This window comes from Myotis nattereri, assembly GCF_964212035.1.
Source record: "Myotis nattereri genome assembly, chromosome: 18".
Classification (NCBI taxonomy): domain Eukaryota; kingdom Metazoa; phylum Chordata; class Mammalia; order Chiroptera; family Vespertilionidae; genus Myotis; species Myotis nattereri.
Window position 1 is genome coordinate 10,684,165 of NC_138093.1, and position 23,923 is coordinate 10,708,087.

At 45.0% G+C, this 23,923-nt stretch overlaps 1 protein-coding gene and 1 pseudogene across 2 annotated transcripts in view; one reads left to right on the forward strand and one right to left on the reverse strand.

Annotated features, from left to right (window-relative positions):
- Positions 1-23,923, forward strand: part of NOTCH2 (notch receptor 2) — a 128,670-nt gene that overhangs the window by 75,817 nt on the left and 28,930 nt on the right. Inside the window, exons 6-12 of the mRNA XM_081112153.1 lie at positions 10,567-10,800; positions 12,092-12,247; positions 12,660-12,848; positions 13,779-13,892; positions 14,692-14,805; positions 16,633-16,866; positions 20,819-20,929. Of these exons, the coding sequence (XP_080968279.1) occupies positions 10,567-10,800; positions 12,092-12,247; positions 12,660-12,848; positions 13,779-13,892; positions 14,692-14,805; positions 16,633-16,866; positions 20,819-20,929 (1,152 nt within the window). The remainder of the gene's footprint in view (positions 1-10,566; positions 10,801-12,091; positions 12,248-12,659; positions 12,849-13,778; positions 13,893-14,691; positions 14,806-16,632; positions 16,867-20,818; positions 20,930-23,923) is intronic.
- Positions 1,797-2,146, reverse strand: LOC308534651 (ubiquitin-conjugating enzyme E2 D3-like; annotated as a pseudogene). Its single transcript has one exon. The product of its transcript is annotated as a ubiquitin-conjugating enzyme E2 D3-like (transcript).

The following is a 23,923-nucleotide window of genomic DNA, read 5'->3' on the forward strand; positions in this document are numbered from 1 at the left end:
TATGTGTGACTTGCTTTGTGTTAACTACCAGTACATTCATATCACAACCTTTTCATTCCTGAGTTATTTATTTTTATTTATTCCTTGCAGTTAAATGAGTACATCTTTGAGTATTATTTTGCCCCAGAAAAGTTAAATGTTGGCATATCTTCAGAGCTCTTAGATTTTTGGATTTTAGTTGTCTTCTTATACAAATAGTATCTTGTCTAGATATTGAATTATTGGGCCACAAATTAATCTTATCAAGTTTCTAGATATTGTTCCTTTGCTTCTTGTTGTATTAGAGGGAAGTCCCGTGTCAGACATGTCGGTCTCAGGCTCTGCCTCTCCTCTCTCGCAAACCAAATCTTCAGCCAATATTGGTTATAGGTGTTTTATCTCAGTACTTTTTGAGCCCTTTGGAACTGCAGACTTAAGTCTGATCTTACCTCAGAAAATGGTGTCTTTTTCATTTGTTTTTGTGTTTTCAGGAACCTATTATCTTTATATTGGGTCTTCATTCTCCCCCATGGCTGAAATCTTCTCTGTCACTATTATAATTTGCTGTTTTTTCCTTAGCATTTTATGAGAATTTCTTAAGCTTTTCCTTCACAACACTGATTTTTTTCTTCATTATTAGTTCTGTCCTTTGTAGCTTCCAATTCTGATTTTTACTTGAACTGCATTTTATATTGTTATAATATTTAAACTCATTGAATCTAGTTCCTCTCTATTTCTGCCTTTCTCTCAGCCTGCCTCCTTTCATCAGAGTCCGATGTCCTATATTATATTTCATTTCTTTTTAGACCTACATGTGTTTAAATTTCTTGAGAGTACAGAACCAGTTCTTTCTAAATTTATTAGTTTCTGGAAGTGAATATTTTTCCCAAGTATGCCCTTTTTGTACATCTTAAGTGATATGTTCCGCGTCTTTCATATTTCAGAATGTTTTAATAGGTGTTGTTTTTTCCATTTTACTAATTCTGCTCATGGTAACTGCTTGCCTGTAAACAGTAGGTTGATTCTCTTTGGAATCCCTGCTGCGGTTTTTCCTTGCAGAGAAGTGAGGGGGTCTTTACATAAACTGGAATAACAGCCCAGCAGCCCATGGAGAGGGGAGAGTCCCAGAGCATGAGCCTCCTGGCAGGGGGACCGAACCTTGGCACCATTTTCTTCTCTGTGCCAGGGCTCGGCTCTCAGAATGTCTTGCTTTGGCACAGCATCCGCTGCTTGTCATTCACGGTTTGAGCCTGGATGCTCTTTGGTGCTGCTGCATCTGGAATGTGCCCGGATGCACTGACTTTCTCGTTGCTAGAGTGGTCATGGGAGTCCTGGAACCCCTCAGGGTTTTAAATTTCTGTTGACCTGCAAGGGTGAGATGGAGTTCAGTCCATTCTCCCCGCAGCAGCAGAGTGGGCTTCCTGAACACAAATGGATCGTGTGGTTTCTTTGCTTAAAACACTTCGGTGGGTCCTCCTTGTCTCTAGATAGAGTTCCAAAGCTCTGCATATAACTCCCCCTGCAGCCATATCTCCTTGATGCATGCCTTGTAATTGAATCTCACAGGGGTTTTTTCATTACCTCAAATGAGCCATGTTCTCTCTTCTATTCAAACCTGTGCACGTACACTTCCTTAAGCCTAAAATACGCTCCATTTCATCCCCTTCCCACTCACACTCTCACACACATACACACTCTTGCACCACCTGGCTAACATATGAAGTCTGTGTGTGTGTGTGTGTGTGTGTGTGTGTCTCTCTCTCAGTAATTTAAAGTTTATTCTGCTATAATGAAGCTTATCCTGACGTTAGGTTGCATTAGATGGCATGTTTCTGAGTCTGTTCCCAAGATACTCTGTTGTGCTTATCTCTGTTTTAAGACTCGTGCAATCTCTGGCACTAGGGATTCATCTGGGTTTGGATTACATAGCAGTAAACAAATGGGTAAAAGAACTTTAGAAATAGTTAAAGCAGGAGACCATCATGATTTTAGAATATGGAGCCCAATGCTGCCGTTACTGTTAATATTTGGATGATAAATTCTTGTTTTTCATGCAAACTTAGGTGGCTTGGAGGGTAGTCTGTAGGAAAATGAAGTATAAAAAAAAATACACTGCCTTGATATGAGATGCCATTAGTCCCATAATTGTAGTTTGCCAATGAAACATATTATCCCCAACTGAACTAGAGAATTTAGTGCTTCTCTGTTGTCCTACTCTGTGCTCCCAAGGCAGCACGCACCAATTAGAGCTGTTATTGCCCCCTGTATAATGGTTTGGTTGTAAAACCTGTATTTGTCTGTAAGTTCTGCAGGGTAGAAGCCATAACTGTTTTATTCACCATTATAGCCCCAGTATGTATAGGTCAGGCCTGGCACATAGTATAAACATCTTTATTGAATAAGTGAATGAATGAACTAATTGGGCATTACCTTTCCATTTGTTTCTGACCCACCCTTATCCCTCCAAATTTAGGGCTGTGATTGGGTTCTTTTGGGATCTCTCTCCTTATCTCTCTGAGAAACTTTAGTGTCTTTCCCCAATGTGGACCAGGCCTTGTACTACATCGTAAAACTGGAGTCATTGTATGAGAGGATTGCATTTGACAATCAGTTAAGTGCTTAACAGTGCCTTGTACCTAGAAATGGCTTAATGAATGAATGTTTACTGGTTGAAGTCAGTAGCAGCTTTAGGGAATTAAGAAAACATGGATTCTTTGCCTACTTACCTTCTAGCAGATGGAAGCAATTGGAAAAGGAGGACCTCTATCAAAGAGGGCTAACGGCATTATTCGCACATAACATGATATTGTACATAGAAAACCCTAAAGACTCCACCCAAAAAACTGCTAGATTAAACAATAACTTTAGCAATTAACAGTATACAAAATTAACATTCAGAAATTGATGGCATTTTTATATACCAATAATAAATTCTTAGAGAAACTAAAAAAAAACCAATCCCATTTACCATTGCAACAACAACAAAAAATAAGATACCTAGGAATAAACCAAGGTGCTAAAAGACCTGTACTCAGAAGACTATAGGACATTGGAAAAAAAAAATCAAGGCCCAGCCAATGTGGCTCAGTTGGTTGGATGTCATCCCAAACACCAGGAGGTTGCTGGTTCGGTTTCTAGTCAGGGCACATGCCCGGGTTGCAAGCTTGATTCCCAGAGTGGGCGTGCTGGGGGCAGCCGATTAGTGTTTCTCTCTCATCGATGTTTCTACCTCTCCCTTCCTCTCTCTGAAATCTATAAAATAAAACATTTTAAAAAGAATAAATAGAAGAAGATATAAACAAATGAGGTGGGGAGATGGAAACCAGAATGGTAGAGCTAGTGGTGTTTCAGAGGGAGAGACTGGAGAGGTAGGCGGAAAACCTGGATAGGATTTAGAATTTCATCCTAAGTAGAATGGAAGTCATCAATGTGTTTCACAGGCAAAATGCACAATGCACTCTACATGTTGATATTCTGAGCGACTCTTTAGAAAATTTATTGATCAGGTTGCAGGGAAACTAGGCTTTTGAGGAGTCTGGGAAAAGGTCATGGCATCTAGAAATGGAGGCAACATTCACATTCACTGAGCGTCTTGCATTTATCCATACGTGTATCCCTCACCCCTATACTCTCCCCTTACCCACTGCATACCCAGGTCTTGTGTACACACCAGTGCTTTGCGCACACGCACATTCTCTCATTAGGCAGACCCCGTGGACTCCAGTGTTCTTACGGAATGCTTCAACCAGCTTTAGTGCCAGCAGCAGCCGAATGGGCAACTCGTCCTCTGTTCTTTCACTCCAGCTTCGGAATGGAAAACTGTGTTTAGAAGGTCTCGCAGGACAGAGGTTGTAAGAATGTTCTGCTCTGAAATGGAAAGATGAGCTTGGCGACTGCTGGTTGAAGGGTGTACTGGAGACTGAATTCTCTTGATTTAACCACGGAAGAGAGGAGGTAGCAGGGTCAGGGCAAGGGCCAGCCCAGCTCTTTTTTTATATGTTCTCATGTGGTGATTGTTGCAATGAGAGTTGACCCTTAGCAGGGCCATTGATGTGATAAAAGTTTTTCCCACACACTTCACAGTTGAGAGATGCCTGGGAAGGGAGGGCGCTTCTTCCCAAAGTGCTAAGGCTCAGTGATCACGCCGCCTCCCCCTCCTCCTCGTACTTCCCAGTCACTTGTGACTCCAGGTCAGATGGATGGTTTGTTTGTGGTGTCTTGAGAGCCACAACAAGCTGTTTGTATCCCAGTGCATTGCAGCTCACGCGGCCCCCTGGGCTAGAGCTTGATGCTGGTGCGGTCCGGGCCATGGTTTCCATTTCGGGACAGTCCTCTCATATTTACTGCCACAGTTGGACCCACGATGGACCCTATGGTTTCCAGACAGTAGGATGGGGCAGTGAGAAAAGATTGGCATGGAAGCGACCCTACTCCTGTAAAACCAGCACAGCAGCGTATGTTTCTAATGGGGAAGTAGCAGTGTCATCTCCTTAGTAGCACTGCGGAGGCATTTTGCTCTTCCCTGTTTTTCACTCCTGCCCTGTCCCTCCGCAGTCAGCTCAGCATCTCCTTCCCTGTTTTGAAGACTAACTTGAGCTACCATCTGCACTTAACGATTTCCATTTTTTATTTTGTCTCATTGTTCATCCAACTAGCCGTCTACACGTGGACAAGTCAGCGTACCTCTCTGGTCCTAATTTCCTCATCTGTAAAAATGAGCACGTTAGATTAGGCCTGAGGTCTACTTCTCCCCTGACACCAAGTGTCTGATACAGTGCGTGACACGTACACCGAGGTGAATGGCAGACACAGTCCCTGCCCTGGTGGATGTGAATTTGGAGATCTACCTAAGTGACGGGAGAGGTCAAAGGAGGAGAAGTAATTAGCCACATAAGTAAGAGGGGGAAGAATATGTGAGGTAGAGAGAACAGGAAATGCGAGGGCCTGGGGTAGGAAAGAAGATAATGTTAAGGTCCCATCAGTAAGGCATCATGGCCAGAGTGAAATATGTGAAGGGAAGATATGAAGTTGAGATATATTTATGAGGCAAACTGTCAGCCAGAAAATTATCAGTAGCCACAGGAGGCTCTAAGCGTGTAAGTTGTCAGCAAAGGATTTGGTAGTGTGGCATCTCATACCAAGTTAGTCCAGACTCATGGTGGCAACAGAAATGGCACCTTCTAAAAACAAGTGATTTCTTTTTCTTTTACCCACAGAAAATGGGGCGGGCCTGAGTCCCAGTATTAAATGGCCATAGCTGCAATATCTGGCAGGTGAAATTACTAAGGGGCGGGTCCCTGATGCCCTCAAACACTTGCCTCACTGAGCCTCCTACAACATACTTTGGAGTTCGCCAGCGAAGTGTGTGTGCTGAGACCGATGATGCCACATGCTGACACTTGTTGGATTGAAGGCTTAGTAGCGTGGTCAGGCATGGCAACGACCCAGCTCTCCCGCTTCACCAGCGGCTTTTATGTGCTAGGTCGCTCATAACTTGGTGCTCTCTCCTTCTCTCCCTATTAACAGAAAGTCGTTTGCTTTTAGTGCCTCCTGTATTCTATGAGCAGACTAATCTTCAAAGGCAATTTTGATCCTGTCTTCCCCCACCCATGAACTCATGATAACTCCCTTTGCTTGTTGCATCAAATTTAGAATTCATAGTCGAATTCAAAGCTTCAAACGAGCTCCAGACTTCCTCCTTTTATTGTATTTTTTAAGCCTCATCTCAGGATATGCCCATTGGTTTTAAAGAGAAGGAGGAGGAGGGAGGGAGGGAGAACAAGAACATCAATAGATTGCCTTCTGTATGTGCCCCGACCGGGAACGGAACCTATGGCCTTTCGGTATATGGGACGGTGCTCCAACCAACTGGCCAGGCCAACCTTTCTCCTTTTAAATATGTGCTGCTTTTTAAAAAAAATTGATTTCAGAGAGAGGAAGGGAGAGGGAGAGAGGGAGAGGAATGATCAGCTGCCTCCTGCACGTCCTCTACTGGGGATCGAGCCCACAACCCAGGCATGTGCCTTGACCAAGAATCAAACCATGATCTCTTGGTTCATGGGTTGACGTTCTACCACTGAGCCACACCGGTCTGGCCAACCTTTCTCCTTTTAAATCCAAGCCAAAGAATACACTTTAGTCATTTGATGTCTTCAAGACCTAACCTTACCACCCTCAGTGAGCAACTCTCTCCAGTCCGGGATGTAGTAGGAAAAGCTGAATAACCTAAATGCACCCAGTCCCGTCAGATGATCACCAAGAAATTTTCCTACTTCAATATTCAGTGACCTTCTGCCTGTATTCATTTCTAACAAGGAGTGTTCTTTAATTGTCTCATGCTTCTATGCCCTCTCCGAGTGCTCTAGGACCCAAAGATCAGGGACCAAGTCTGTAGATCTTGTTGGTCAAATCCAGGGCTGGGTACGTAACTGTGCTGTGGTCGAAAGCAGTAGATTTTGAGTCAGACTGATCTGGCTTTGAGTGGCAGTGCTCTCACTTACTGGTTTATGACCTTGGGAAGGTTACCTGACCTTTCTGAGCCTTCTTTCTTATTTGGAGGCTTCTGCATTGGTTTCCTCCTGTGCCAAGAGGGTGGTGACATGAAGGGCAGTGTCTTAGTAGATGTCCCATTGGGAACTTGTGGACAAGCAACTGTAGTAGCCCCATGGGTTACTATTGTCTACCTTCTGAATTTAAAAACTGGCTGGTAGAATTGGAAGTAGGAGGAGAGAAAAAATTCTGGCAGAAATGAGTTTGGGAAGGGATGTTGTTCTGGAGAAATGAGCCTGAAACTTAGAGAAAAATGATCCATTCTGTAGAAAATTCTTATACACCAAGTGTGCTCTTGGCTCTAGATTTGATTTTTCTAATGAACCATATCTGACAGACAGATAGTCCTAAGGTGTTCAGTGATGGTATTTAGCCTTCAAAAATCAATCTCATTAAAAAAAGTAGTGACCTATACCCAAAAGTACATTTGCTATTTGGATAGTGATTTGCACTCCTACATTTTTTCAGTAATCAGACTGTGTGAGTCATGATTGGAATCCTCACCTTCATCCTCTCCACTTTGTGTGCTTGGGAACCTTAGACACAAAGAGTTGGTTTTGATACGTGAGATTCATATCTCAAGTCTTTGTTAGGAATTTTAGAGTCAGGTAGGTCTAGTTCAAATCCCAGCTCTCCTTGAGGGCAGAAAACTTCACACTAGGCAAGTTACAATACCTCTCTGAGCCTGATTTCTCAACCATGAAGGACATAATTTTTGTTACAGCTCAAGCTCAGTGCCTGCTTCCAAGTGGGCAATCAATGACTTTTGGTTTCCTCTCCCAAGAGTGCCAAACTTGCATTCCAGGCACTGTTTATTTATCTCGTCTGTCTTATTACAATATTTAAGTGTCTGGGAATTATAATGCATAAGGAATACTTGAGATATTTTTAAACACAGTGTCTTATACTCAGAATTATCACAAAGCCAGTCAAAAAGAAAAATAATATCCAGATTGTTCAATTTTTTTTAAGATTAAAGCCTTCATTTTAGAGATATTGGATTTAATGTGACAGTTTTAGAGGGACAAACAGTTTGTAACTTGAGAGTACATCACAGCTGAGTGGCCAGAGGTCAATCTCCTTTGTAAAATAAATTTTGAAGCACATGGATGAAAAAGGATGTTACATTAGCTAGCACATTTGCTATAATCATAAAAACCAAAATATGGCTTTCTTTCATTTTATTAGTACTTATAAAATAAAACAATTTATGAATATATGTCCCTTTTCAAGATAGAGAAACTACAATCTTTGCAAAAAATACACACCCATAATTATTGCAATACCAAATAGCTCACATTTAGCAAGTCACTTGGTTTTAGGGTAGCATAGATATTTAAGTTAGCGTAAGTGTAAGAGACAAGATTCTCAGTAATGTCCAGGTTACAGTAACTCTTCACCTACTTCTCAGTCATATATTTATTTCTAAATCCCACCTGTATCCTACTTACACATCTGTCTGTATCTGAGGAAGCATATCTGCCAGTACAGGAAGGAAGCAAAGCTTTCTGTAATAAATGGCATCATCTGCCGTGGGGGAAGTCATTGCCAATGCATGCACTCACTCACGCACCTCACTCACACAACTCATGCACTCACACAACTCACTCGTTCGTGCAACTCACTCATGCATTTCACACACCTCACTCATCCATGCAACTCACACACCTCACTCACACACCTCACTCACGCAACTCACTCACACATCTCACCCACTCACACAACTTACACACCTCATGCAACTCACTCACTCTGTATTAGCAGTACTATGGGTTGCAACTGACAGATCCTTATCTGAAATTAGGGGAATCCATTGCAAGGGACATCTCTCAGAATAGTTGCGCCCCTGAATGGGTTCAGAGCAATTGGGCTTCAGGAACAACCGGAACTATTGACTGGAATGTACTTCTCCTGTGCACGTCTGATTCGCCCCTCCTTTTCTTGTAGACTGGCCACTTCGTCCTTTTGGTCCATGTGGCAAAGGGTCCCTAGTCCAAAAGTTTGGAAAGAGACACAGCAATAGGTAACTCATATCAGATACCCATCCTCTACCAGTCAGTTATGCCCAGGAGGGCACGATCATTTAAAGACTTGGTGGCTCCTTCAAGAATTATATAGATGAAGGGGATGAGGAGAGGAGCACAGAAGGGGAGTGCTGAGCACAGAGTTCCAGGGAGGCCCACACACCTATCCTGCCATCCCAGGGAATACACTCACAAAAACCACTCCTGAACTGAGAGGTTGCTTGCAGCCAAGTGATGGGAGACAGATGTGCAATTAAATAAGTGGAATAGAGTGATGTTGGCTTTGTAATAATGCATGCAATAGTGAGTGTAAAGAATGGTGTCATAATGGAAGTACAGAATTGGTGATCAGTTAGGTTAGCTCTGGCACACCTAGCTTCTGCCAGCAGTGATGGCTATGTAGCTGGGCACATGGCCGTCTTCCTGAAAATACTTGAGCCAATTGAATTAGGTATTCTGGAGACTCGGGCTAGCCTTGGCGTTTTCTGAGTATAAGCGTCATGTGCTTTTTCATTAAGAGGCCTCTTCATCAGAATACCTTTTTGAATTATTCATTGAGTTCTTTTACAAGGGGAGAATTAAGGACATCATCAGGATTTTTTCATTTCAGCTAATTGTGTTGTGTTTTTGAGAATTCAAATGACCTGAATATTAGTTTCCTTTGCTAGCTCTCTAAACTGGTATTAAAAGACCTCCAGTAAGATTTGTTATACAATTCAGCTAGCCTGGCACTGAACTGCTTGTTAGTCACAAATTCCCGGCTTGGAAGATGAAGACATACCCTTGTTCCTTGTCATGGGCCCGCGAGCCTTTGCCATTGTCCCTGTCCGTTGCTATTGTAGTGACCTGCACTAAGTCCACAAATGGTCTCATGTTTAGCGTCCTCCACTTTGCTCTTTTTCAGGCAGAGCATACTGATCCCTTTTCCATCTTCTATTATATTGGTCGACTTTCTGTCTTATTCCACAAATCTGCACCCTTGAAGCTTGGGTGCCTCAGGCTGAGCACAGTTTGCTTCAGTCTCACCATCTTGGCTTTGTTTCTCACACTCATATTTTACCAAGGCTTTTATTGTCCTTCATCTGCTCTCTCTGCCTTTGCTTGCCTTTACCTTCGGTTTAAATTAAACTTCTTAGTTTGAGATCATTGTAATTTCACATGCAGCTATAAGTACAGACAGTCCTCGGGTTATGTCGGACTCAAAGTACATCGTTTCATGGTTACATCGCCATCTCTCATTTATTTATTAAAAAAAAAAAAGTTCTGTCATTTCAACGTATGTACTTATGTGCTTCATGTTTTTTATTATTTATTTACCACAAGTAAAGGTCAGGAATTGTTATCTTTCTTTTAAATTTTTTTTACTGTTTCACTTCATTACTGCTGTGTCTGTGCTTCATGTGAGTGACGGAGGTGCTTATGTAGGTAGGTTCAGACTTAGGGTGAAAACCGCGTTACGTCAGGCCACAGGAATGGATCTCTGTCGTAACCCAAGGACCTACTGTAGTGATATTCTCTAGCAGGTCCCCTCAGTGGTAACATCATCTTACAGTACTATTGTACAGAATCATATTGTACAGTTATTGACATTGACAATCAAAATACAGAACAACTGCCATAATATTTTGACTTCTACGCTTCTTCTCATTATTCTTTTCTTTATTCGCCTCTTAGACTCTTCTCCCTCTTCTCAGTTATATATTCATAGTCCCAGGTATTTAACTGAGTCCAGAATCCTAAAGATTTATCTTCTCTTTGATAGGTTGGCTAAATTCTCATGTCAGAGTTTCTAGGGATAGCAACTCCCATGTTTTTCTTTAAATCACTTCCCTAGAATAAATATAATTTGGATGGCTTAAAGTGGCCTTAAAGTGCATGTGAGAACTGATCTGCCGTGGGTTCTGCTCGCCTTAATTCAGGCAAGTCACATTAGGATGAAGGATGTGTGGGGGCTGGTACGGTACTAATTCTTTGAGACCTAAGAGTCCTGATCAAAGGCACTTTCCCCCCAAAGGACAGTTCTGCACGGAGGATGTGGACGAGTGCCTGCTGCAGCCCAACGCCTGTCAGAACGGAGGCACCTGTACCAACAGCAACGGAGGCTACGGCTGCGTGTGCGTCAATGGCTGGAGTGGAGACGACTGCAGTGAGAACATCGACGACTGTGCCTTCGCCTCCTGCACTCCGGGCTCCACCTGCATTGACCGCGTGGCCTCTTTCTCGTGCATGTGCCCCGAGGGAAAGACAGGTGAGGCCAGCAGAACGACAGAGCTGGACACTAGGGAAGGGGCCGTGAGCAGTCAGGATTTCTGCCTTCTTCTCTTTCATGTCGGTAGCTGTGTCCTTTTCATTACCAATCGGTAGGTACCTATCACTTAAGATTGTTCTAGAAGTCTAATCAGTAGCCAAAGTGCTATGGAGCTAGTCTTTTTCCTGATCGCTTTTGGCTCTCCTCTCAACTCTATGTAACGCAGTCTTTCGTCCTGAAAAAATGAAAGTTAGTCATGATTGCCTTGGGAGCATCTGCTGACCTCCTTATGACCTTAAGCTGAAAAGCGCCTCAGAAATTAAGACAAAATGACTAATGGATGTAGAGACTTCATATTAAGAAGAAATAGCCCACTTACTCAGAAGGAATTGGCAGGACAGAAGCATGTAAGAGCGTTCCAGCTCCCAGCGTCTATAGAAATACTGCTCTCGGGGTGGGTTTTTAGTGACTTCAGAGTTAACAGTGCTCCAGCTCCTCAGTTTCACAGCTCCTGGTTTTAGGAGTAGAAGCAAGGAAGGGAGGAAGTTGTGGAGAAAGATAGCTTATGTGCGGGAACTTGGGGCCCAGCAGTTCTGAAATGTCCTCATATCTATGCCTTCCGAGGAGCCCCACCTCCAGCCTTGCAGCAGGAGCCTTAGCTGCCTGTTCTTAACCTAGTTGCAGAGTGGAAGATCCAGTTCCCGCGTGAACCATGCAGAACATGGGGCCAGCTAATATCGCCTCAGTCCTGAGGGCACTTGAGCCAGGAATGCTGACATTATTAAAGGGCTGCCCGAGCATAGGCTGATGCTGTTGCACTGGTTTTTTTTCTTCTGAGGCTAGTGAAATGCTGACGCCTCTATGCTCACCGGGTGGCATGATTTGGGGAAAGTACGTTAGCAAATAAAATAGAGATGCATGCAGCAGTTTGGACATACAGTAGAAAATGACTTATTGTCTATCTGAAATTACTGTTGAACTGCATATCCTCTGTTTTAGCTGCTCAGTCGGAGGGCTGTAGGAAAGTTATTGCCCTCTGCCTGTCTCTGTCATCTGTCCGTCTCACTTATGGCCCTTGAGGAGCCGTCTAGCCGAGGGTGAGGGGTAGGCCACCAGGGTTGTCTGCAGAAGCTCCTGACTTGCAGCGTGTTCCTGAGGGAGCATCAGGAGAAAGGAAAGTTTCCTCAATCTCCATGGTGGATTTTGATGAGACAGTATAAGGCTTTCCCTCCTCCACAAAAGAGACAACTCTTCCTCAACTGGGGTCATTTTCTCTTTGTTCTTGTGACAGGACTCTTGTGTCATCTGGATGATGCATGCATCAGCAATCCGTGCCACAAGGGGGCACTGTGTGATACCAACCCCCTGAACGGGCAGTATATCTGCACCTGCCCACAAGGCTACAAAGGGGCTGACTGCACAGAAGACGTGGATGAGTGCACCATGGGTGAGTTCCCCGAACCTCCCCTCTTCCTCCCGTGTCTGCGAGCTCAGCAAGCATTTAAACTGAAGCACATTTTACCCCAGATCTCCTGTTACTTGCCCATTGTTTACAACCATCCTTTCAATGTAATCATATATTCTAGCCTGGGAATTGACATATACAGGTGGTCTGTACTTGATTCTTAATATAAAGCCCGACCTTAGAGACAGTTTGGGCAAAAGAGTAGCCAGAGACACACGAGAGTGCGGTTGCCTAGTCTAATTAATTAATTTGTTCACAAGAAAATGGGAAATTGAGAATCAGACTATGAAATGCCTGGCCCTGACGCTTATAACAAGCCGACCACGTCTATAGTCCACACATGTGGAAACTCGGTTGTGCTGTGATCCTGGTAACTGGTGCTTTTGTCTTTCAGCCAATAGCAATCCTTGTGAGCACGCAGGGAAATGTGTGAACACAGACGGCGCCTTCCACTGTGAGTGTCTGAAGGGCTACGCGGGGCCTCGCTGCGAGATGGACATCAACGAGTGCCATTCCGACCCCTGCCAGAACGACGCCACCTGTCTGGATAAGATCGGGGGCTTCACATGCCTCTGCATGCCAGGTACTTGGGCCCATCCGAGTGTGGGGTCTAGGCTGGAGGCACCGAACGGCGCTTCTCTGAGGTGGAGCACTCAGCACAGTGTGGCCATTCCGTGAGCCCCGTCAGCATCTCCTTCCCAGTAGTGACGGGGCTCCCGGCCAAGGGGCCCTTAGAGTGAGGCAGTGCTAGACTTCTTAGAGCTGGGAAGGCCCAGGTAACCACGCCCATCATGTCAAAACTCAGGTACGTGCAAGAGAAAATTTCAGAAAGGGGTATTTTTATGCCAAGATTCTTTAATACAGTATTTACCATAAGTGTCCTTTAAGTAGCAAGCCTTCCTGATTCCCTTATGTGTTACAAATACCATGCCTTTCCACTTGCAGAAATTAACTTTACCCGTAATTTTGTAGGAACCTGCCATGGCCATGTCCCATGATTCATGAGTTGTCCCCTGGAGCTCTTCTGCAGGGACTGTTTCTGAGTCGGCAGAGAGCACAGCCAGTGCCGCTCACAGTGGAGGCTGCAGTGCTGCTGCCCTATCGCAGTGCTGGCGCTCTAGCCTGGGGGCCTCCTGACCTTGCCTTGCACCCTGAGGGCAGCAGCATCTCTGACTCGGCTGGTCTTTAGGAACAAGCAGTGGGGATCCCTCGGGCCTGGTGCTGCCCTGAAAGCAAAGCCTGGACTGGTCAGAGAACGTGGCCCAGCCTTTGTTGGCATGTGAAGTGTGACCAGGGTCTTGAGGTACCCTCATCCCCTTCATCACAGTGACCCGGATGTCCCAGAGGACACCCCTGTGTGATCTAACTGTCACTCTCACGGCATAGTCCCCCGGTCCTCTGCAGAAATGTCTCTGCTCATGGAGGATGTGGGCATCTTTGTAAGTTTGTGCTTTCTTGGCTAGAATACACCTTTCTCTCTTTCTAAGCCACTTGTGTGGTTCGTTTCCTTCAGGTTTCAAAGGTGTGCATTGTGAGTTGGAGATAAACGAATGTCAGAGCAACCCCTGTGTGAACAATGGGCAGTGTGTGGATAAAGTCAATCGCTTCCAGTGTCTGTGTCCCCCTGGTAAGTGCCCACCACCTGCCCTGCTGTCTGCAGAAGCACAAAGCTGACTGACCCCAGGGAGGGGAGGAGCGAGAGCAGGCAGAGAATGTGTGTGGGCTGTGCATGCGGAAGTCATTAAAGTGAGCCCTTCAGGAAGGAGATGTGTGTACAGAGTCGGGGAGTCTGTCTCAGCTAGTGTGTCCTCCAAATCCTCTGTGGCCACAAGTCCAAGTCTGTTCGGAAAGGCCCGTGACCTCTCTGTCTGTGTGTACATTTCAGAAAGTTCATGCCTCACAGAGGCCTTCGTTTCAGGCTCTTCGGGATTGTATTTTTCCCCCCATGGGTTAGAGTCTCGAAGCCCGTTGGTGGGATTATTATTTTTAGACATTTCACCTCTGAGTCCAGAAACGGCCAACATAAGTCAGTTTTTCCAAAGAATGCTCCGCCTCTTCTCTCCCTCCCCAGAGCTATTGTTGAAGACACGCCAGGTTTTCTGCCACACACTGTGGTGTCTCTCATTTCCAGTCTCAGTCCCTCTGAGGCGAAGCTCACTTGTTGGAGTGCTTCCCTGTAACCGTTCAGGCCTGTTTTCACTGGAAGTGAAAAGTGTGGGGGAGAAACAGCGGTGGAGACACACACCGGTGCCTCTGTGCCCTGAGCTTCCCCCTGTTGTCCTGGTCACTTGCTGGGGAGAATAATTTCACTTTTGCTGTCCCTGTGGCATAAGGGAACTCAGCCCCACGCTGCTCGGGCACCATTGTCGGAGGGAAGGCGGACGTGGGATAATCCTGTGACGTGTGTCCTCCTGTGCCCTCTGCAGGCTTCACCGGGCCCGTTTGCCAGATCGATATTGATGACTGTTCCAGCACTCCGTGTCTGAACGGCGCCAAGTGCATCGATCACCCCAACGGTTATGAATGCCGGTGTGCCACGGGTGAGATTCTTCTCATTTGTCACCCCGCCCCCAGGGCCACCTGAACAAACAAGAGACTGTCCTTGTCCCGCTGCCCTACCAGCCCCGGGCACTGGAGGGGCTGTTCTGCATTTAGAGAGGTCTTCTTCTAGCTTGGTTTTTGCCGCTCTCTCTCCACTATTCCCTTCTCCAACACCTGCCTCCTTGTCCACCACAATAGTGGCCTGGCCTGGACATTGCCATTTGCTGTCCATGTCTTTTTGGGACAGATTTTGGCAGCGGTGAGTTTCCAGCTGGCTTGACTTATTCCTCTGGGGAAGGGAAACATTCCAGCTGAAAGCCCTTTTTCACTGGGGCTCCTCAGCAGGAGGCTCGTTGCTGTGTTTCTTGAGGCAAGGGATTGAACAAAGGCCCAGAAATCTAAGGGCTGTTGTGTGCAAGTGCAGGCGCTTCCTGCAAACAAGGCCGCATGCCCTAGGAGTTAGGTGGTTCTCAGACAGGTGCGAGAGCTCCGAGTCCTCTCTCCTGAATTGTGCTACTACAGTGGAAAAGAATCCGTTTGTAAATATTCTGCATGTCTGGTCTGTGGCCACAGTTCCCATGTGGGAGTGATCTGAATAAGCCAAACATCCCTTTACACATTTGCTTCAGCACAGACCAACACTATGGAAGTGGACTAGACATTATTAGGAAAGGGGATGTTCCGATTTCTTTTTTATCCCTCTGCTTAAGAGAGAAAGAAGTTAGGAATAGAATTAAAGACAATCTTTTAATTTTAGAAAATGGGTTCTTAAACAGTTTTAAACATTATGTGTATTTCTTTCTGATCACAGAAAAACAATGTCATGGAAACAACTGATTACTATTTCCGTAGTATTGGAGTATCACCACTTACTAGGCCTACTTAGACTAGGCCCTGTCAGGAAACCCTGTACCCACTTCTGTCTTCATGAACTCTTGTCTCTGGCTGGAGGAGTTCCGGGTTCTGTCCTCCTCTGGGAGCTTATGCTCATGGAGAGTGACCTTCGGGAGAGAGAGGTGAAACACTCTGAGTCATGCTGAGAAGGGAAGAGAGGCTTACTGGAGTCCCCGAGAAGAGATTTAATGTCAAGTAAAGGAGTTTTCATTTAAATGCTTGTAACTTGGTCATTCATTTTATTCAACAAGTCTTTATGGAAAACTTACTATATATGCATAGTACAATGGGGGCAGTTGAGGAATAAAGAAAAGTTCTCTGTTCTGTCAAGTCAGAATTGGGAGCCCAGCCAGTGTGGCTCAGTGGTTGAGCATTGACCTATGAACCAAGAGGTCACGGTTCAATTCCCTTACAGGGCACATACCCGGGTTGCAGGTTCAGTCCCCAGTAGGGGGTGTGCAGTAGATGGCTGACTGATGTCTCTTTCTCATTGATGCTTCTATCTCTATATCCCTCTCCCTTCGTCAAAAAAAAAAAAAAAGAAATGAGGAAGATAAGGTCTGTGGAACCATGAATACAGTCCCTGTATATTGGGTTTGGGAGGAAAAGAATAGAGAGGTAAATATACCAGGAAAGGTATTGAGGCCCAGTACAGAGTGAAGCTGCAGTTAAAGCATCTCTGCCAGGACAGCTTCGATCCCTGAGGAAGAGGTATTTGAATTCTGCAGATTCAATCTGAAGAACTTTATTTTTAAGCACAGCTCTCTGGGCCTGCCTTTTGAATCAATGCCAATGGTCAGTGTCAAGCGCTCATTCCCGCAGGATGGATTCAGGCATGGGGGGTGTAGGGTACGGGGATGTGGCTCCATGTATGTTCAGGTGTGGAGTATCTGCCTTGGTTCTTAAGCCTCCTTGGTCACATTCCTTCCCAGGATTCACTGGCGTGTTGTGTGAGGAGAACATCAACAACTGTGACCCCGACCCCTGCCACCACGGCCAGTGTCAGGACGGGATTGATTCCTACACCTGCATCTGCAACCCCGGGTACATGGGCGCCATCTGCAGCGACCAGATAGACGAGTGTTACAGCAGCCCCTGCCTGAACGAGGGCCGCTGCATCGACCTGGTGAACGGCTACCAGTGCAACTGCCAGCCCGGCACGTCGGGTAAGCCCGCTCCCTCCCTGTTTCCTTTGGAGCTGCTAACGTAAAAAACATGCAAACCTGTGAAGCATTTCTGTGAGTGTATTTGAGTCACACTGTCAACAATTGCCAGGATGCAGAATCTCAACGGATTGGGACAATGCTTGGAGAGTGACAGTTTTTCACCTTGATTTATACATTACAATCAAAGGAGGAGACGTAATTGGGTTACATGAAATCTATTGGTGATAGATTAGGAGGCAGGAGAAAGCAAAGTTGGGGGACAAGCTCTGGGATTGGATAAAAAGTAAAATGATAGACACACACTTCTTTTACTTAGGTGGGTGCAGTATAGTTAGTTAACAGTCAACAATTAACTCAATAACAATGAGGGGATTTGTAGTCTCCGTAGAGCGGTGCCTGTGCTTTAAGGGGTCTGGAAAAAGGAAAATTACTTTGACTTTCCAACAATACGTAATGCAAAAAGGTAGTAGGCTCAGGTAAGGTAAAGATTTACCCTTGTCAGGGAAGCTACCGGCCTAGGATGTGACTACCCACCATAACTGCTTTTAGTTAAAGTTTTAATTTCAGACCCACCTTTGTGACTACTTTAGGCCTTTGAGTTTGCAAGACCGCCATGCAGGCCTTCCCTGAGCTTGTCGGGTTAGCATGTGGCCCCTTTTTCATCCAGAGTGTTCACTGCTTCTCAAACACGATTTACACAGATGTCTCAGACTTCCTGGGCAGACGCTTACATATCTAAAACACAGTCCTTTTTCCTGAGAAGCTCGGCCAAAGCCACAGTCAGAAACATCTCTGAGGGAGCTGGCTCCAGCCAGGGAAGAAATGAGAGACAATCATTTCTCAAAGCTGGTGATTTTAGGCATGTGTTTCCCTAAAAGAGGCATACCACTTCAAAAACCTGCAGTTATTCTTTAAAATGGAAAACCTTGCTTTTGTGGCTTGATTTTATTGTCATCTTTTTCTATAACCTCCACTGCAGGCTAATAAAGTTGTGCCCTCCGCGAATCCCCTTTTTCCATCCCCACCCCCTCCTGTCTTTCCAATCATTTTCTCTATTTCAGAGTCCAGTATCTTTAATGTGACACCATTCTTCCGCCACTGGTCGCTGGTGGACTTTGGGCAGTTGTGGGGATTAGGAGAGGGAGGAGCGACTTTGCAGCTCCCTGTCATTGAAAATTAGGATGCGGGGCCACCATTCCTCATCCCGGCTCCTCGCTTCCTGACTACAGTTCATGCCTGCTGGCTGGGAGGGCAGGCTGCTCCTTGCTGGCGGTGTTGAATTACTTGCTCAGGCAGCAGCATTTCACAGGTTTCACTGGATTCTGTTTTACTTAATTGGAGGAGTCATTATGGTCACAACTGTGGTTAATGGACAGAGAAGCACTGTGTCTCAGATCAAAGGAAAGTGTACCAGTGGAAGATTAACCAGTGGGTGCCTTCGTCAGAGCGGACCTGCCAGTACAGCGCACTGATTTATTGAGAACTCCCTCTCCCTTTAAGGACAATGGCCTAGGTGGGGGCAAAGGTGGGGGAGCTGCCCTCATTTTACTTTGTGATTTCCAAACGCATTCCTTCAAACTTGTCAAGGGCCCTGGGCTTCTTCCAGGACCTGCACATGCCAAGTTTGAAAACAAAGTCCTTTTTGAGTTGCTCGAGCATATGAAAAACATCCCCTGCCTCACAGTGGCAAATGCCTCCCCTCCCCACGTTTAGATAACTCCCCAGCAGGGCTGAATGGATCTTTGTGAAACCCTCCAAAAGCAATTTGCTTCCGGGCTGGTCCCCAGACGTGAGACACTGCAGTAGGAAAAGAAATTTGAGAGGCTTACCAGCAACTGAATGGATGCCGTAGGATGGCGGGGCTGCTCTGGGTCCCATTGGAACAAGCTCACTGGAAACCCCTGGAAGCTGGGAGCTGGGGGGGTAGCGGCACTTTGTTTTCCCTGTGATGGTTGTCACTGTGGCAGGCTGTATCAGGTGTGTTCCCTGGGGGGACAGCGAAGGCAAGGTGTGAGGAGCTGTCAGTGAGAAAGGCAGGCAGCAGCTGTGAGGGGTGTGCAGGCAGCAGAGAGAGGGAAGATCCAGAATCTCTCAGAAAGCTGCCAGGCCTGTTCCTGTGGCATCAGGAGCCTTAAAGCAGAGAGACCCAGGCCACATAAAGGCATCTTGTAATGGGCGGAGAAAGGCCTGCATGGAGGGCCCCGGGGGAAAGGATCCATTCAAATAGTCGTTATGAATAGACTCTGGAGTTCTAGAGTAAGAATCCACGACCCATTCAGAATGCGGTCCTAGGTGGCGGGCTGGGGTCTGGATGAGTGTGTAGACAGAGGGAAACTTTACAACTTGCTGCTTTTAATGTGCCTTCTCGCTCACTGGGCTCTGAAAGTGGGGTGCACTACCTGGAATCGCTTCTTTCACCTGTGCTCTTATGATGGGACACTGTTCTAAGTAAGTTATTTTTGGTTTGAAGTCACAGAATCCAATTTGACTAGCTTAAAGAATTGGTAACAGAGAAGCAACCAATAATAAAACAGCAGAAAGAATTTAGTGAGAGCACAAAAAGCATCTTGTGGATTTCAGGTGAGTTTGGAGCAATAGGCTTTGCAGAGATTCGCAGGAAGCAGGGCTGTTTGCAGGCCAGAGCTCACAGAGTCATACTCCTACCTTCCAATGACAAAGTCTCACTGGCCCAGTGGGCGGCTGTCTCTTCCTGCTCAAGTAAATTTTTGATGTAATTATTGTTAATAAATATTAATGCAAAGTGAGTCAAATTATGGCATTTTGTCATGGAAGTTTCATTTCTTAATTTATAATCCTTATTATCAGGTTGTATTTTTTAGACTTTTTAAACTACTGAAGTATTCTATGATGCCCAAAAAAGCATCACTAAATTCATGTTAATTATATCGTAAAATATGAGTATTTTTACCGAATAATGCTAACAATAATGACTGGTATATCTCTGCTGTTTAGTTACCCATATCTTCAGTTAAAGCTTTTCTAACACAGCCAGACTCCACAGTTTGTTCTGGGAATCGACCAGAAGGAAGACAGCAGACTCCAGGAGGAAGTTTGCAGACTCTTTAAAGTTTATCCTGAGTTGTAACCAGAATAGTGACTGTCAGTTTAAAGCTTATAGTGGTTCCAAAATTCTAATTTTCATGTGAAAGCTTATATTTTATCTTTGGAACACAATACTATCAGGTTTTGCTTTTTTTGAAATGACAGGTTTACTCTTTGCAGTTAATATGAACTAAATAGTTCGGTGCGAATAGCCCTGGTTTGTCTTGTCAGTTGTTCTTTTGGTGAAAATGGGATTCCATGAAAAAAAACAACTGCTTCCATTCGAAGTTGAAATAATCAAACAACTGCTTTTCCTGGAGGCACCTCTGCACGTTGGCATGTCACCGAGCGGCCTCGTGTGTACTTCCCAGGTCATCACACAGAACAGTGGACATATAAACAGTCAAGGGTCAAGATGTAATAAAAGGATAAAGTTAATCATCTTACTTCACCAACGTCATTCTTAAGGGAGCCTGTCTTTTTCTCTGGTTTTTGCTGCGAGTGCACGGATGTGATGGATACAGTGCCCACCGCTTCAGTGTGGCACCGCTGCTCTGATTCCTGCCGAGGCGCCCGTAGTCCTGCCTCCATGGCTTCTGCCCGTTTGTGCCAATGCCAACACAGTGAAAAAGGCACACAGGGGCTCAGTGCGATGAATGAGATCGCCTTGCCCCCATGATCCCTCCAGCAGCATTGCTGCTTTCCCCAGGGCTGGCTGGATACTCCAGCTTTCTCAACCAGTTTACTGCCACGCGTCCAAAACGGAAACCATTTACACGTCTGTAGACGCTTATGGCGTACAAAGGGTTAACACTTAGGGTCCCAAGCAGACACCCTTGATATTTTGGTGGAAATATTGCATGGTTTCTCTTTGCTCTTATCCTTGCAGGTGTTAATTGTGAAATCAATTTTGATGACTGTGCAAGTAACCCGTGTGTCCATGGTGTCTGTATGGATGGAGTTAATCGTTACAGTTGTGTCTGCTCACCAGGATTCACAGGTAATGCCCCTGGTGTTGGGGGGTCCTACTTTCAGCCCCATTGCTTTGGGAAAAGGGCATCTAAAGGAACATTACTTTTTAAATGTTTTCTATTTGTCTCTGGGAAGTTTAGACTTTTGTTTCTGTGCTTCTCTGGCCCTGTTTTCTACTTACAGGCCTTCCCTGAACTGTAACATGAAACTTTTCATTAGTTAGGGGTTTTAGACCATGTGTTTATAGCCACCTGAAAAGAACTTTCAGTTATACCCAGAATTTATCACTCACTGTGCTTGAGTTATATTTTTCTGTAATGGCATAGCCAACGTAAAATTCTTTGAAAACATTAAAAGCTTTTTTCTGAGTACCACTTCTAATGGGAGCTTGTTGGATGAAGCCAGATCCAACCTCATATGGCTAGCACAATTGAGATTTTTTTTTTCTCCCCAAGAGGAACGAAGTAAATGCCTAAAATAAAGTTGGCTAGAATCCTTCCTAAATTATAAGCAGCTAGAGCATTTAACACATGTACACATGTGTGCACACAAGTTTTCCCTTTTTTCTCGTCTGTTAGTCACATTACCTTTATCATTTACCCTCCTGACCAAAAGTGCTAGAGGCTACTGAGGAATCCCGAGGCCCCTCACACACCCGCGGGCATGTGCTCTGCCAATCCTATTCTTTCTAGACAGTGCCATGCACAAGCAAACGTGAGAGGTGGCCATTCAGCAAGTACCATGTGGCCATTTGCAACCAATGTGAGAAACTTCCCTCGGAGCTTTCCACTATGATGTCAGAGGCAATCGGAGCCAAGCACTTGGGGGGACTCGCATTCCTCTGCATCCCACATTCCTCTGCATCCCACAGTGCTTTTCTCCTGCTGTGCCTGTGTGGATGCTGGGAGGAATGGTGGTGGCCCCAGGGTCACTGGAGCCCGTGTTCAGTGGGCGATCGCTCCGAAGACAGGTGTGATGGAAGCTCTCATAGTTAGTGCCCAGCACTGATGGTGGGAGCCAGATGTGCTTGCTTCTCTGTCCCAAAACTTGTTACCCCAAGACTAAGTGGCAGCCAACAGACACACAAAAATTCCTGCCAGTTGGTTTATGAGGTGCATTTTTGTTAAATGAGTAATAAGAAGAGAATGGTTACCATTTATTAAAGACTTACTTTGAGCCAGGCATTAAACTAAGTGCCTAACACAGGGGTGGGCAAACTTTTTGACTCGAGGGCCACAATGGGTTCTTAAACTGGACCAGAGGGCCGGAACAAAAGCATGGGTGGAGTGTTTGTGTAAACTAATATAAATTCAAAGTAAACATCATTACATAAAAGGGTACGGTCTTTTTTTTTTTAGTTTTATTCATTTCAAACGGGCCGGATGGCCCGCGGGCCATAGTTTGCCCACGGCTGGCCTAACCTCATGTAATTGCCACTGCTGCTATCATCCCTACAGTATTGATGAGAGACCCAGAGCTTGCAGCTGGGACTTCACCCCAGGGGTCCCACTCCAGAGCCCGCTGTCGCCTAAGTGGGTGCCTGTTGTCGTTTCTTTTTAGGTATATAAGCCTTAGACTAGATTTCTTCTTTTTCTTTTTCTGGGAATGTCAGTGAATCATAGTCTCCCTTTTTAACATTCAGCAAACCAGGAAGGTCAAGGAGGGAGGACATAGGCTAAAAATATTCTAAAATAAACTTAAGGTGTAGCATGAGACCACATAAGCAAGAACTGGAATGTTTTGATTCCTGGGCGGTACCCTGTTCTTGGAACTGTTTTCTAGTTTTTTTGGGGGTTTTTTTTGGGGGGGGGGAGGGTGAAGAAGTAGGGGGGCTTGAATCAGCTGCTGAAAATAGAATAAACTGTGGTTCATACCCAGAGCTGTGAATGTGAGTTGCTTCATTCTTTCCTTTGTTTTATTTTAATGCTACTTTTTAAACAGATTTAAGAGTGTTTTTTTTAATTAAATTTATTGGGGTGACATTGGTTAATAAATCTATATAGGTTTCAAGTGTACATTTCTGTAACACATCACCTGTGCATTACATGGTGTGTTTACCACCCACAGTCACAGCTCCTTCTGTCATCATGTATTTGACCCCTTTACCTCCCCCCATGCCCTTTTCCCTCTGGTAACCACCATACTGTTGGTGTCTATGAGTTTCTGTTTGTCTGGTTTATTTGTTGCTTCCAGTTTTATATCCCACATAAGTGTCTATCAATGTTTGAAGGATAAAGAAGATGTAAGAGATATATATATATTGGAATGTTACTCATCTCTGAGAAAGAAGGAAATGCTACTTGTGTGTAAAAATATGGACAGACCTTTAAGGCCTTCTGCTAAGTGAGATAAGTCAGACAGAGAAAGACAAGTACTAGATTATATCACTTATGTGCAGATTATGGAAAAGAGTAGAATGGTGGTTATCAGGGGCTGGGAGAGGGGTTGGGGGAATTGGAAAGATGCTGTTTAAGGATGTGAACTTGCAGCTAATAGATGATGACTTCTGGAGGTCTAATGCATAGTGAAGTGATGATAGCCAACAACGCTGTATTATAAACATAAAGTCCGTAGGAGAATCAATCATAATTATTCTTACCACAAAAAAGAAATATTTATGTGACATGATAGAGGTGTTAGCTAACAATATGGTATACTCATATTGCAATATGTAAATGTAGCAAACCTTAAATGTACACAATGTTACATGTCAATTATATCTCAATAAAAAAAATTAACAAAAGAAAAAAGTAGCTGGGGAAGTTTTATCATGCCCATTTAACAAGTGAGGCAGCTGAGAGATAGAGCTCAAGTCCATTTTATCAGCGAGGGAATCACACAGCCAGGACAATGAGTCCCTGGGGGAGGGACCTTTCCAATCACCTTTGTGGCCAGTGTCTAAAACAGGGGTGGGCAAACTTTTTGACTCGAGGGCCACAATGGGTTCTTAAACTGGACAGGAAGGCCGGAACAAAAGCATGGATGGAGTGTTTGTGTGAACTAATATAAATTCAAAGTAAAC